Source organism: Triplophysa rosa, unplaced genomic scaffold (assembly GCF_024868665.1).
Source record: "Triplophysa rosa unplaced genomic scaffold, Trosa_1v2 scaffold169_ERROPOS924550+, whole genome shotgun sequence".
NCBI lineage: Eukaryota > Metazoa > Chordata > Actinopteri > Cypriniformes > Nemacheilidae > Triplophysa > Triplophysa rosa.
In genome coordinates this window covers 2,989-18,815 of record NW_026634170.1, presented here as the reverse complement: position 1 = coordinate 18,815, position 15,827 = coordinate 2,989, and the positions used below count along the sequence as shown (strand labels likewise).

General features: G+C 41.3%; 2 protein-coding genes across 3 annotated transcripts in view; one reads left to right on the top strand and one right to left on the bottom strand.

Annotated features, from left to right (window-relative positions):
* The window catches only part of cnrip1b (cannabinoid receptor interacting protein 1b), a 12,535-nt gene extending 8,870 nt beyond the window's left edge, over positions 1 to 3,665 (bottom strand). Inside the window, exon 1 of the mRNA XM_057327052.1 lies at positions 3,325 to 3,665. Within this exon, the coding sequence (XP_057183035.1) occupies positions 3,325 to 3,506 (182 nt within the window). The 5' untranslated portion in view covers positions 3,507 to 3,665. The remainder of the gene's footprint in view (positions 1 to 3,324) is intronic.
* Positions 3,666 to 5,063: 1,398 nt separating this feature from the next.
* On the top strand, positions 5,064 to 12,286 carry plek (pleckstrin). Of its 2 annotated transcripts, XR_008962265.1 has the most exons (10): positions 5,064 to 5,146; positions 7,247 to 7,402; positions 7,484 to 7,665; positions 8,105 to 8,196; positions 9,151 to 9,335; positions 9,776 to 9,880; positions 10,252 to 10,335; positions 10,426 to 10,498; positions 10,852 to 11,804; positions 12,262 to 12,286. XR_008962265.1 is itself a non-coding variant. In XM_057327050.1 (9 exons), exons 1-9 carry the CDS (start codon positions 5,105 to 5,107, stop codon positions 10,989 to 10,991), a joined length of 1,059 nt encoding a protein of 352 aa, XP_057183033.1. In that variant the 5' UTR covers positions 5,064 to 5,104; the 3' UTR covers positions 10,992 to 11,899. The 2 variants fall into 2 exon arrangements, 1 of the variants encoding a protein (XP_057183033.1); XM_057327050.1 differs by lacking the exon at positions 12,262 to 12,286 and having other exon boundaries at positions 10,852 to 11,899.
* The last annotated feature ends 3,541 nt before the right edge of the window (positions 12,287 to 15,827 follow it).

Genomic DNA, 15,827 nt, shown 5'->3' with positions numbered 1-15,827 from the left:
ACGTTTTGGAGAAATACACATTTCTCCACTTTAAATGCCTATAGAAACATTATTTCTAATAAGTAGAAAAAACATCTTGGTTACGGATGTAACCTCGGTTCCCTTTCTGTCGGTCTCTCGACGTTGTGTCGAACCGACAGAATGGGGTTTGTCTTGAGAACCTATCATCTTCTGAGTATTTAGAAAAGGCCAATGAAAATTGGCGAATTAAATTTGCATGCCGGGCTCCTCCCCGGATGTCCGGGTATAAGAGGGAAGCCGGCGTGCTCATTCATTCACCTTTTGTTCTTCAGAGCCTACGCATCTGATGAGCTTCTCTACGATCTGGTGATCATTCTTTCTGCTGGAATCTACGACGTGGACAGCGGACGGTCCCTTCCTGCAGTGACTCTCCCCTGGGCGTCTCGGCAGTTCCGGAGGTGTTCGAGCAATTTCCTTTTCTAAAAGAGCAAATTTCTCCAGCGTGGCTTGTCCCGCTGTTCTCATGGGTGCAACACACTCATCGAGGAGGGGGACGGACACAATGCCTGCTTCCAGTACGCTGGGGCAGACGTTGTGGATACGTCCTGCCCGCACTGCGGGCGGTGACGATTCAGACGTTGCGTCACAGGTGGCTGTGTTCCCACGGGACTCAGCCACCACCTCGTTTGCTCCCCGTTCCGTGGCGGCAGGACTACGGCCCTGCCGTCCGCTATGGCAAGCAGCGAGGGTGAGATGAGGATTACTGTGAGGATAATCCGCCAGCCACGGCTCACGGACCGTTCACACTCGTTTCGCTCGTCTGACCGTTCCCCAAAGACGGTCCGCCGTCTTATTCCTCAATCACGTATTCGGACACGATGCGTGATGATGAGAGTCTCTTGCAGCATCGGGGGGTGACGTACTGCCATCCGACTCCGACGATTCTTCGGGCTCCTCCCTCGGGGGGTCGAGCCCAGGAAAAAGCGGATGTCGAATGTCGGCCATGCTTTCCCGGGCCGCCGTGAGTGTTGGGTTGCAGTGCCCGCATGCCTCTCCCGGCGTCGCGGCTGGCTACATGGCGCCTCGGGTTTGAGCGCGGTTCCAACGACCCAGCGCTTATGCAGGAACTCCGCGCCTCACCGACCTCGCTCTACGGGCGACCAAGGTGACCCGGGGGCCCTGGGTCGGACGATGTCCACACTTGTGGTCCATGAGGAACTCCTCTGGCCGATACTTGCGCAGATGAGTAACGCTGAGAAGGTCCGCTTTCTCGACTACCCTCTCGCAAGGGGGGGCTGGTTGGTGTTACTGTGGAGGGTTCTCGACAGTAAAAAGCAGTCCTCCGTGCCGCAACTCGGCCGCCTCGGCCGTCGAGTCCCGTGCACTGTCTGCTCCCAGCAGCCCTGGTCCTCTTCAACGCCCTCCAGTGACCTGGAGGAGACAGCGAAGAGGAGACCATCGCCCCATCAGCAGCCGCGGGCAGCGGCTGTCATGGGATCACCTCAGGGGGATCGAGGCTACCATTGGGCCCGACCCCAGCCACAGCGCTGGTAGGTCGGATAGGGACGGTTCCTGCCCCGTCCCTCCATCTGCTGCCCCCTCTGGGGGGCTGGCGCCCACTTACTCTCAAAAAGGAGAGTTTCCTCTCTCTCTGGGTTACCTCAGCCGCTCTCACCCTCTGCACGACGGTGAACGGCAAACTCGACGTTGCGTCATGGCAAAGCGCAATGTCGAGTATAAACACCAGCCCTCAGCACTCTCAGTCAGACAGTGCGTTGAGCTGCGCAGTCGCCAGGCAGGAAATATGGCAGAGCCAATCTCCTCCCCGGGGGGCCTCCCCCGGCAAGGAATCCGTACTGCTAGCCATCGAACCACCCTCCGCGGGGGCGATGAAGCAGATCAACCTCTAGTCCCCTGTCACAGTTCTGGGAGCCCCCAGACTGTCAGGCTGGCTGAGGAAGACGATCCGTCTCGGCTACGCGATTCAGTTCGCTACACGTCCGCCCAAGTTCCGGGACGTCCTTTTACCTCAGGCAGAGGCAGGGATGCCCGTACTTCGGGCGGAGGTCGCCTCCCTTCTGGTGAAGGGAGCGATCGAGCCCGTCCCACGGCCGAGGTGTTCAGCGGGTTTTACAGCCCGTACTTCATTGTCCCTAAGAAGGCGGAGGGTTGCGCCCTACTTAGATCTGCGTGTTCTGAAAGGCACCTACACTAGCTGCCTTTCAGGATGGTCACGCAGAAGCGCATCTTGGCGTCCGTCAGGCGTCAGGACTGGTTCGTGGCAATCGACCTAGGACGCGTACTTCATGTCTCGATCCTCCCTCGACATCGGCCGTTCCGACGGTTCGCGCTCGAGGGACGGGCATATCAGTACAGGGTCCTCCCCTTCGGTTGTCCCTGTCTCCACGAGTCTTTACGAAGGTCGTGGAAGCCGCCCTCCTTCCCCGTTGGGAGAGAGGTGTACGGGTACTAACTATCTCGACGACTGGCTCAAGTTTGGGCACACTCTCGAGATCTGTGGTGTACACACAGGGACCTGGTGCTCCGGCACCTAGATCGGTGGGGCCACAGGTCAACTGAGATAAGAGCAAGCTCTCCCCGGTGCAGGGCATCCTCTTTCTCGGTATGGAACTCGACTCTGTCCTCACGAGCGGCCCCGCTCACCCCCAGGGGGGCGCGAGGACTAGCGCGCCCGGTCAGTGTTGAACTGCCTGAGATCAGACAGTCAGCGGTCCCCCTGTAACAGGAGGCTCCTGGGATTCATGGCATCCTCGGCGGGGGTGCCCCCCCTCGGGTCGATGCATATAGACCGCTCCAACACTGGCGCAGAGTCAAGTTCCTTGGAACCCACCATCATATTTTTCTACTTATGAGAAATAATGTTTGTATAGTCAATTATATTGGAATAATATTTTTCAAACAAAATGCTTTCAAAAAACATACTGTAATTAAATCTGTTCAAATCCATGGGTAATGTAATTGCAAACTGCATAAACAGTTTTATTTGCAGGACAAAGGTCTAGAAGGCATTAAAATAATACATATTTAAGATACAGACAGAGACATTGGTTTCACAATATAACGTTACAGCAATCATAATGCAAACATTCGGAGAAAAAAACCTGCATAAATTACGACAAAAACGAGATATTCTAAACGTAAAACAAGAAATATGTTATTGACAAGAGACGCGGAACATCTACATTTAAATAAAGCTTTACAAGCGGTGTTGCCGTAATGTACCGTAAACCACTCAATAAGCGCGCATCTGAACCTAAACGGCGGCTGGCTTGACCGTGTATTTTCAAACCGCGGCTGGCTTGACCGCAGTGACAAACTAAGCTGATGATGATGGACACTCACGTCGCCTGTACGGCTCCCGGTTTAACGACTACATCGATCTTGTATTTGGTTCCGGTCAATAATTTGATGGTTCTGCTCTGCCCGAATCTCGTCCCGTCAGACTTGAAGTAAACGGGTCCATTATTCGGAGTCGTTTTCAATGAAACACCTATTTTGATCAGCTGTGGTATGTTGTCGGCCATAATGCAGGCGAAATAAAGCGGAGAGGTGAAGACTGAGGGTCGAAATATCCGACTGAACTAAAGCAGTGATGTGCACACAAAACGCATGAACTGTTTCCGTCCGTAATCCTCTATACACAAACAGTAATCCCACATGAGATCAAGAGAGAGGAAGTGTAACACTGCAGATTAACCCAATACAGTATGTGTGTGTGTGTGTGTGTGTTTACTTCTTTGTTTACAGTAGTTACCACAGGGATTCAGGGAAAGATCAGCTGCTTAAACATCCTGTAGCTCAATTGGAAGACCATGTGTAGTACAAAGGATTTGATGCAACACAGATACGGATGTAGGAAGGTTTAGGTTAAATGTACTCTAAATTGCTTTTAATTAGGCTATACTGTCTGCTGACAAATGTCAATATAAATGTAAATGTGATATTCATGCATTATGTCATGATCGTGGGTGGTGAGACAAGGATAGAGGACCCAGGTGCAGACAGCGGGTAACAACACATTTAATAATAATAAAGACAAAACCAAAAACCCACGAGGGAGTTACATAACAAAACAGGGGAATATAATAACATGACAGGACAAAGACTAACTGCACTTAAACAAGAACTAAAGTTAACATTTGACATAATTTACAAATGACTACACTAGACTAAACTTGACAAGACACAGGAACTCACCATACAATCACAATGAACCAGCACAGGACAGAAAACAAGGGAATTATAATTATAAATGATTCCATATTCCAAAATCCAAATATGACAAAAAACGACAGAAATACTATATAACTTGGACATGGCACCCACTGCATAGTGATTTGGAAGAGTTTTTAGTGTGCTAATAAGACAAGAGCTGCAATGTGTCATTTTCAAAACCACTTGTTGAAACACTTTTCATTTGTTAATTCTCATGCCAGCATTAGTTGCCTAAAGCAGGCAAAAATTTGTACACATTATCTTACTGCTTTATTTTGATATTGACATTTCTCATAAACCAACACATCCTCACTCCCAGTATGGGCTGGGTCACACATCAGTGACCGCAAATGTGCAGTGTGTGCTCCTATCCTTCGTAACCCATCTTAAACCCTCTTAACTTCAGTTCCTGTTAAAGTATTGTTTGTTTAACCAAAACCTTCTTCATGGTTGTACAATGATTAAACTTCACATCAAGTACCGATTTATGTTGGATACTTGAATTGTACTTTTGTTAAATAAATGGTGTTAAATATGGTTCTTTAAAAAAATGAAAAAAACAAATGTTATTTGAATGAACGTCATGACCAGAATGGGCATATGACATTTTACTATCATTGACAAACACACACCCCAAAAAAACATTCTTGTGTGTGTGTGTGTTAATTATCATCAAACATACAGTAGGCTCTATCATTTACTCTCTGACTCATTTGCTATGTGGTTTAGAATGCAGAGGAAACTAGAATACCATGAAGGCAACATGCAACTTCCCTTTTATCAAAAACTGTCTATAACTGTAATCAGACGTCATACACGTCAGAAATATAAATTCTGCTGAACCCTTGGTTCTCACATTCACCACTCCACCACGTAGAAGATAAACAGCTACTTGTCGTGTATCGTTATGGAACCCACAATGATTAGAGAGGGCTACTTGGTGAAAAAGGTAAAACATGGGATTATATTCTCCATTCAGCTGTAGTTATGTTTTCTTTGATATCAGGGTTTGTAATATGGAGTATTAATGGATTTTCTGTGATACATTATCACATTGCTTGCATGCAAACTTGGTGGAATTAGCTAAACTCACTGTAAATTTTATTAATATCGCTAGAAACCAGTAATACTGGTGATTTTACAACATAAAGATACTTTAGCTGGAATGACCACATATTTTTTACCATGTGCTGACGTTTTGTCATCATTTCCATGACGTTATGATGCACATTACCATTACCATTACTTGAGTAATATTAGGAAGAAAGGTTAAAACATCCTAACGCCTTTGAAAACCAGAATCATGATCTATTAAAGGGTTTTATGTGAAACTTTTCAGTAGGCCTAGGCCTATATAAAAGTCTCATTTCATCATATATACTATTTCTCAGTCAAATAAATTGTGTAAATTTGTCATAAGGATGTGGCAACTGAAAGTGAAGTTAAATGTTGACCACTACTTTGCGTACAGGCTTCAAGACAGAACTGAAAATGACAAAAAACTGCACTTGACCGCAACACGTTGTGTTCAGTGGTGGACAGAGAATCAAAATAACAGCCACATCTCGATTTAAAACTGGAGTCCAAGACTTTTCAACAGTGTTAAGGGGGATTTTGACTTCTGCGTCCGACCTACGCTGTAGCCTACGCAGAGACGCGTACCCTACGCTGTAGCCTGACGCACACCTCTCCAAATATGTAACAGAGCGTCAATGCGACGCGGACCCCTCCAAATATGTAACAGAGCGTCAATGCGACGCGGACCGCAAACGCTGTGATTGATCTGCTTGAACCCGCTCCCTTCAGGTCAAAAAAACTCAGTGATAGCCTCGGGTTACTCATCCGCATTTTCGAACGATTTATATAAATAAATTACGTGTTCTTCTGTATGTTACAACTCAAGCCGCAAAAGTGACTGTTGTCGCTATCACAGCTAGATGCTTCAGACAGCGTACGCAACGAACCGTTTCTTCTCCGACTCTTGTCTTGATAACACAAAGCAACACGCCTGTGGACACTGACGCCTAGTGGCCATTGCCCGTCGACGCGGACAACAACGCACAAGTATAAACAAAAACCGGCGCGTTGCCTACGGCGTAGAGGCTTCGGCGTAGGTCCGACGCAGAAGTAAAAAAATCCCACGTTTTAGTACTATGACATATAGGAATAGCCTACATGTTTACATTGCCTCTTATGAAAACATCAGATAGATTGATAAGAATTGTTGGCACACCTTACACTATATACAAGAGCAAGCCATTTACCCTAAAATATACACACATTTGTTGTCATTTTATTACTTAAAAATAAAACAATTTGTTGCCTTTGAAGAGGGATTTAAAAAGGCGTGTCTCTTTGTTTGAAGTCGTGTACTGTAACAGTGTGTCCTGTAGTGTATTAGATGAAGTATAAATCTACTCCTTGGCTGTTAAATCAGTATATTTTGAAATCAGTGCAGTATGAATGGGTGCAGTATGCAAACATTTTGCACATCACATCTGCCATGTTTTCATTGTCATGTGGCCCGGATATTCGTTTACCAACCGTGAAAATAACTTACTCAGGTGTTGATAATCAAACACAGTTTAACCACAAGGAATACATTTATTGGTACCTCACTTACACCTGAAAAAGGATGCTCAAAGTCACAAGCTCATACATTTTCCCCTGCTTTTGTTTTTGAATTTCCTTATATCAGAGGAGTAAGCGACAGCCCTACCGGCTCACTCAGTATCCCAGTCCACTCACTTGTGTTCATTTACTCCTTCATGTGGATGTGATGTGATGTAGGAAATAGTCTAACAGGGAATAAGCAGTGGTCTTGGAAACAGACACCTGTGTGTTTATTTCAAGTTTTCAAGCATATAGCATACTTAGATTTTGACATTTTATCATCATGTTTATCAATATGTATACAATTATAAATCTTGGGGGAAAAATGTACATAACTTATTTAACTGTAGAAGTAGAAGACCGTAATATTATTACTAATATTCATATTGTTTGATTGGTGACTTGGGGATGCTAAAGTAGTGCTCTTCCTCTGTAGGGTACTGTGCTGAACACATGGAAAGTGTTGTGGGTGGTGTTAGCAGATGATGCCATAGAATTTTACAAGAAGAAGACAGACAGTAGTCCAAAGGGAATGATCCCTCTGAAGGGAGCAGCTCTTACCACCCCGTGTCAGAATTTCCCTAAAAAAACGGTGAAAAAGTGGTTTCTGATGAGGATATTCCTGAATTTATCTTGATTTCTTTTAATCATGTCTTTAATGTGTGTCCGACAGTTAGTGTTCAAGGTCAGTACAACTAAGAAACAGGACCATTTCTTTCAAGCAACCCACCTAGAGGAAAGAGAGCTCTGGATCAAAGATATCAAGAGAGCAATCTCTTGTTTAGAGAGCGGAAAAAGGTTTGCCAGAAAGTCAACACGAAGATCCATTAGACTGCCGGAAAGTGTTAATCTGAGGTATTACCCTGTAGGCCCTATATGATTTCATTTACAAAACTGGAGAAGATATAAAATATGTGTGATGTTTTGGTAGCATTTTGGCATGTGGCGGTAATCTACAACAAAATAATCACAAAAGACACTCCATAAAGACACTTATAAAGATAAAGACAAAAATAAACTTTAAAAATGAAAACTTTGTAACACTTCACAATAATGTTAACATTGATAAACACATGAACTAACAAAATACATATTTTTTACAGCTTTTATTCATCATTGTTCATAATTGTGCATTAACTATTGGATGCAACATTTGACTGCAATGTATTAGGAAATGTTAAACGGACATGAACTAGTATTAAAATGTAGTTTCTGTTCATTAATGTTGTTTACTAATGATTACAAATGGATCCGTATTGTAAAGTGTTGCCCTCTTTATTCTGTGTTTCCGCAGTGCACTTTATGTCTTAATGAAAGATCAAGACACCGGGGTTAAAGAGCTGAAGGTAGAAAAGGAAAAAAGGCTGTTTAATCACTGTTTCACAGGTACATAGATGTTAGATGAAATCATGTGAAAAGCCACGCCTTGATTTCTTACTCAACTTACAGCCTCACTGGTAAAATGAAGAACCAGTTTCATTGTTTGCAAATGATAGGCAGAACCTGTCAACTCAAAACTTGAGAACTACAATTTTAATGTATGTCAGTTTTACTTTTTTAATAGAAAAAGGCAAGAAGTCACAAAAGGGTTGACACTGATTTTACATGTACTACAATAAAATGCACTTAACCACAAAATAACTATATAACACAGCGTCTTGCATACTGCTTATTTAAAATGGTGGAAACAGCAAAACATCAAAGAACTTTTAATACATTTATCATTATTTATCAAAATCATCTGGTAATGTAAAAGGTCACAGACATTTGTATATTATTTGAAGGATTTATTCTATAAAATATATATTTTTTAATGTTTGTGATCTAACATTTTGCTTTCAGTAAATCTAAATGATATCTAAAATATTATATATTTGATTGAATTAACCTTTCTTCATTGGGTTATACCAACAAATGTAATTTGAAGGATTTGATACACTCTGTTTTACAGCACTTTGGGTCAGTAAGTTGTCTGACTCTATACTGTAAATACAAGGAAATGAAACGACACTATTTGTGTGAAGCGCATGCCACTAGAGACTTAAACTCTTTAAAAAAAGCAATCGTTTCATAACTCTTCCGCTTTACTGCTACACAAACACACCCAGCCAAAACGCTATTGCTCAAAGGTTTTCTTTACAGAAATGTTGACATACAATGAAAATATAGCTTTTCTTAAGGAAACCCAATGGAAACCAATTTGAGAGAATTTAAGAAGCAAATAACTTTTCTTCAAAAGTCTTAATTTGCTATTTGTTTATTCTTATTGTTTAGGCAGAACCAATTTAGAGGTTAAAATATTTCACCCCTCATGGCTTTCCTGTGGTGATCTATTAACAGGAAACACGGTCATCGATTGGTTGGTTTCTGAAGGAAAGGCCAGGAACAGAGCCGAGGGCTTGATGCTGGCCACTGGACTGCTCACTGAGGGTTTTCTGCAGGCGGCTGGAGACCTCTCCAAAGATGCAGCTGAAAAAGGAGCAGAATGTGCTTTCGTGGACCAAACTGATGCTCTTTATTATTTTGTAAGTTAAAGGGATAGTTCAACCCAAAATAAAATTTTTGTCATAATTAATTCACCCTCATATCATTCAAACTTGATGGTGGACAAAAGTTCTGTGTTCTGTAACAATATAGTAGTGACATGCTAATTGCTATATTAGTAACATGAATATTGTTATGATGCACAGAATTGCTGCAATGTTGCATTCAAAATTAGTTACTTTTAAGGTTTCACATCATATTCTTGAAATAGCTTCCAATGAATGCACCTGTCTATGTAGACAGAAAGCAGCCTACTAGGTTTTGGAACAGAGCCATAGCATGTTTTGAGCACGCTACAGGATTTTTTTTAAATCAGGAAATGTGTTGTGGTATCTATGAAGTACTTGAAAGAACAGAATTAGTGGGTCTTTTTAAAACAACAGCCCTTATGTTGCGAGTCATTATGTTTGTTGATCTGCAGGCAGATAGTGGGTTCTTCTGTGAAGGTTACTCCAGCGATGAAGATGTGATTGTGAAGGAGGAGTTCAGAGGTGCTATAGTCAGACAGGGCTGTTTGCTGAAACAGGTGAGAATCTGTGCTGCACTGACATGCAGTATGTGAAAATGTGAATGTGATATGTACCTGCCAATATCTGCTCATATAACTGGGTATTGATACATTGACAACTTAAAAATAACTATTCTTTCTGCTTGTTAAAACAAAATCAAGAATAACTTTTAATTCATAAAACAAAAGCAGAAAAGTCTGTTTTTGTGCATCATATATTATTTAAATGGTGAAATGCCATGGTACTACATGTTATGCTGTAATTACACTAACACACTTACTGTAAATGCTGCGTTACAAAACAGTCATGCAGTGTATTTTTATTGTACTTCAGGGGTGAGCTGGACAAGCTTTCCTAATCTTTTCACATTTCCTTTTCTTCTTTTTAGGGCCACCGGCGAAAAAATTGGAAAGTCAGGAAGTTTATCCTTAGAGATGATCCTGCTTACATCCACTACTATGATCCCACCAAGGTGAGCATGTTTTTGTTATCTTTAAAGATAGAGTTTCCTGTACTGTCTGGAGAAGTATTGAAACCTGTCTGTTCGTCTGTATGTGTTTAGGGTGAAGAAGATCCACTAGGGTCCATTCATCTGCGTGGGTCAGTCATTACTGCTGTGGAATATGTGCCTGATGGTATGACATACGTACATATGACACATACAGTACATATAAAATATATCTTGAATAATCTCTATGGATAAAAGCATCTCACAAAAAAGGTCATTTCCAATTACACCAATTGGGTGAAACTCAAAAAAATGTGTTAAGAGCATATCAGATACCTTACCTTTTACCTTAAATGAATTATATTTTGCCTTAAGAAGCCTTAGGTTTGGACCATGAAAGTGATTTTATTATTATTCATGTTAGGGTGATATGTGACCGCAACCTGTTTTTTTGTGATGTCATAAAATAGATTTAATGGTACGGCACCAAGGATAGTGAAAACATTATGCTTTAAAGTTTATTTCTCATTTTGTTGACAGCGAAGAGACATGAGGTTGATGGGAATCTGTTTGAAATCATCACTTCTGATGAGATACACTACTACCTGCAAGCAGCTACAGCGGAGGAGCGCAAGGATTGGATCAAAGCTATCCAAAGCGTTGCAAAGTCTGGAAAATAACTACATTAGATTCAAGCAATGATTCACATGCAGTTTGTGTTATGAAGAACAAAAACCAAACCAACTTATTTGAATATTCACAGTATTTTTTAAAATTAAAAGGTTAACGTTTAAAAGTTTGTTGACACTGTTATGACTATGTTGTATTTATAGCTATATTTTAATTGTTTTATTTTTACCAAAAATAAAACTCGATTTGTCTTTCAAGTCTGCACATAACAGAAGGCCTTCTGACAATCATGTGACACATTCTCAAAAAGAAAAACGGACACCCACACATAGAGGCAGGATGTGGGCAGATGTTTTCTCACAGTTTCCAGTGACTGATATTGTAATGGCATTGATCTGGCCATCCAGAACTGTCAACACAGTGGAAATCTCCAATGTCCAGCAATATCCTGTTTTTATTTAAAGTAGTAACACTTCCTGTTTTGCATCTTGGGTTGGTCTTTTTTAGAAATGTTGCAACAGTCAGTCTGGATCAAAATAAACTTTCTTGGGCCTTGATGCTCACAAGTTACTCAAGCCAAAGATCAAATCTTCTGGGTTCTTTTGTGTGTCTCCCACAGTCCGAATACATTATGAATTAGGGTAAATAAATTACCCTTTGATGTGTTTTTGTGTTTGTCTGTGAGTTCCCTGCGATGGACTGGCCATCTGTCCGGGTCTTTACTGCCTGCGGCCCATGATGCTGGGATATGCTCTAGCCTTGCAGAGGGGGGAACTTGAAGGATAGATGGAAATCAGATGTTACCATATGATAACAGCACTAAACAATGATATTTTGTGTACAGTGTGCTGTACACAATTAATGTATGTCCTATATTGAAACTTATTTGATGTCAATAATTATTTTTCTTTATTTCTTTTCGTATCGTGAAATATGTTATTAAATGCTTAAGTTCAGACCCACAAATACACATTAGCATCAAATGTTCTTTCTAAGATATATTGACATGAAAAGCACTCATACCGTGAATCTTTTTTCAATATACTTATTCTCAGCCTGAGTGTAACTGTCACTTTTACACCTGCATTAACACTTTTTTTTTTGCATGAGAAACTGTTGCTAGCGGCCAGGTCTCTTGAGTTTTTTGTTATGTAGCTGAAAGCATGGAAACTTTTTTTATCCTACTTTTACATTTGAACTGCAATTCCGTTTTTATATTACTAAAATCAATAATTAATCCTCTCAAAACGGCAATTATTTTTATACCATGAACCCTACATGGCATAGTTAAAACATCTCTTTTCAAACTTCTCATTTCAGACATTCACCAATGCTGCAAGGCAAGGCCCCACCCACCTGACCACCCAAAACGGTGCTTTTCCGCCATTACAGCAGATATGGTCCACCACAAAAGAAAAAAACTGTTTTCTTCATTCAGGAAGTTCAGAGTGCCCAGACGCCAAATGTTGCACTGAGATAAACAATTACCAATAACTATATTACAATATACTACATCTGCACATTAATGCAGCAAAAATAGTACTTAAATTGTTTAAACATTTACAAACAGTAAATATAATAATATAGGACAATTCTGTCACAGTATACCTCAACAATTAACATAATTTTTTTTATTTTATTATGAAAGTAGCTGTAGTACCTCTGTGGCCCAATAGAGGGCGACAACAGGCTACCGTCTAAAGTTGACTAAATCATTGCATTAATACCACTCTCACTCTCACTCTCAACTTTATTTATATAGCGCTTTTACAATTTTCATTGTTACAAAGCAGCTGTACATGAGACACATTGACTACAAGCAAAACAATCAAAGTTGTACCTGCAAAAACAAGAAAAGGTTGAAAAACACAGAAGACAGACACACCCACACACAAAACACTCCACACACACAACACGCACACGCACCAACACACACACACACACACGCACGCACGCACGCACGCACGCACGCACGCACGCACGCACGCACGCACGCACGCACACACACACACGTACGTACACAGACAAGTACGCACACACACACACGCTCAGTGAGAGCACACATTTAGGATAAAGGAGAGAGAAGCACAGGTCAAATATAACAGATAATAAATTCCTATATGCAATATTAATTTAGTAAAACTTTAAGATTCTAAAGCAGCCCCCCGGTCAGGCAGATAGTGCAAAAACAGTATGCAAACGGTTTTTGCCAGTTTTGCCAGTTTTGGCCAGTTTTGCCAATACCAGACCTTTGGTATGCTCCTTCTAGATTTTAATCTCTTATACAAGCCTGCAGTCTGCATTTTAATGAAAACAAATTCACAATGAAACGCTGCACAAACATACTGAATTGTTTTGTCCTTTTTAAATGTGTTTGTGTAAATTTCACTTAATGTGAAATCTAGCCAAATTTACTAAACAAACAGAGCCATACGTTGTGTTATTGATATATGTTGAATAATTTGGCATTTGAAATACATTATTTATAAGATGAGTGCAGGAAATAGTCAAAGGTCAATTGTAGCCTATGGGATCATATGGAGAACAGACTTGTGAGGTGTGTGATGGCAAATCATAACTACGAACACCTTATCAATGTTTAAATACCGCACTCCTACCACCTTCATTTATTGGATGGGCATAGGTGTAGCCAAAACATCTGGTTTTCTTAAGGTATGTATGTGTTTCCCAGTGAATAATCAATCAAAATTCTGGGCATCCCATGCTCAATAATTAAATAAAAAAAATGTAAGCCCTCAAATCCTATAAAAAGCTATACAACATAATAAAAAAATGAACACAGAATTTATTATTCGTTTTTATTTAAATTTTAGAGGCTTCAGTAGACATGATCAAACATCTACAGCCGTTTTCAATGTTGGAGAATGAGGGCAGTGCAGTTGTAAAGATCCAGCATAAAGTAAAGTATTTCCTACAACGCATGACTGAAGTATACGGTTATGGTGTATGAAAATTGATGTTAAAAAAAGGAATATTCTACGTCCTTCAACAGAAGAGCAAATAACATTTTTGAATAAATTTTTTTAATGTAAAAATGCGAGACGTTGTGGTTTGATTTCTTTTATTAGGCCTATCTTCATTTTCACTGCCAAAATAGCCCATATAATTTAAAATGAAGAGCCTAAAGTTTACAAAACAGGCTCAAGCAGTTGTCAGGCATATATCCTATTAAAAGCTCAAAATAAATAAAAAATATATGAAATTTCTATGAAACGATTGCTTCAAACAAGTCTCGAACCTCCGACGATGAAACGCCTTTCAACAGCACTAACCACTCGACCACACTTTCAAACAATCACCCTTATGAATGTACACATTTTAATTCGGTTAAATTTATGTTTTAGGGCAACAGATGACCACTAGGTGTCACCTTGGAGACGGGTATCGGATTGTTTGGAAGCCTCGAAACGATACGGCACATGATTTGATTAAACTGTTTCAGTAGTTTCACAAAGCCTCTTCTGTTTGTCCAGACTTGTCGGAACTAGCAGCTACACATACAGTAAACGACAACTAGACCCTAACAAAGAACAAGGGGAGAGTTCCAATTCGCCAACTTATACTAGCCCTAATAGTAGGTACTGTGTTTGTGTTGGAATAGTAGGTACTTTTGAGTGCATGGCAAAAGAGATTGCACACACTGGGACATACTAACAGGAAGCGGAAGTGGCCGTTGCCTAGACAACATAGTGTTGCGGGAATATGGGCATTGTCCCTTTAAGAAGTATGGGCTTTGTAGTCCTGACCGCACGGGATGATGGGAAAAGTAGTGCGGGTGCGTGGTTTTTTTGATGTGTGTGAGAGAAAAAGTGGCGGACGGAACTAAAAGGGGAGCAAGCTGCTTTTAGAAGTTTTTGTTGTTTTTCATAAGTTCGTGAAACCACCCGGGAGTTGAAGTAATTGTGAAACGGTTTAGTGATGGATGGAGCTTTCGCTTGGTGAGATTAAAACAACGTGCTTCCAAATAACTTTGTCGGCTCATCACTGCGAGAAATGAACCAGAGAACACTGTTACAGTTAACGTTATCCACAATCGGAGAGGCGGATTAACAAGAAGGTAACATTGGGGGCTCGTCCAGGATCTCTCTCATGTGGTGAGTCGTGTTGATATTTTCGATTGCCAATCCGAAGTTTATAAAGCTGCACTGCAGCACGATGAGAAAATACTCCCATGTCAATACGAGTGGCCACGTGAATGCTACGATGTTAATGGAGCACTATGAAAAATGAACGCCTATGTCATTCGCTTATTGGTTGAATGAATTGAATGCTCAAGCATTAAATAATGGCAGTAAAAACCCCTTCGCACAGAACGATACGGTATGCTCACAAACCGCTACAGTCAAAACGCCCACATACCATTATGTTTCACCACGAACAGGAAGAGAAACCAACCCTTTTAAAAGTGGAATGGGAAATGAGATGCATGACAGTGGAATTGATACGCAATGCTATGTGCAAAGCACGCCAGCTAATTTAAAATCTCAACATGCGGCATGTAGTGATCAAACGAACAAATGCATGTCTCAACGCTTGCCCGTAACGCATCACAAACCCTGCCAAGGTGCTACAGCTCTGCATATTGTACATGACCCTGAAAGTAATGCTGGGTGTGCCAGTGATGATGAGCATTGTTTTCTTGAGCTGAATAGATCCAGACAACACAGAAAGAAGCCACGCCAGATGTACTACGATCTATCATCGGACAGTGGAGAGGAACGTGGTGCTATAAAAGAAAGAATCCCAACGCTACGACCAGGTCAGTTTGATGGTTCCACTTCTTGGAGAGAGTTTTTAAATCGGTTTGAAGATTGTGCCAGAGCTAACCACTGGTCGGATAGGACAATGGCTGTGCAGATGAGGTT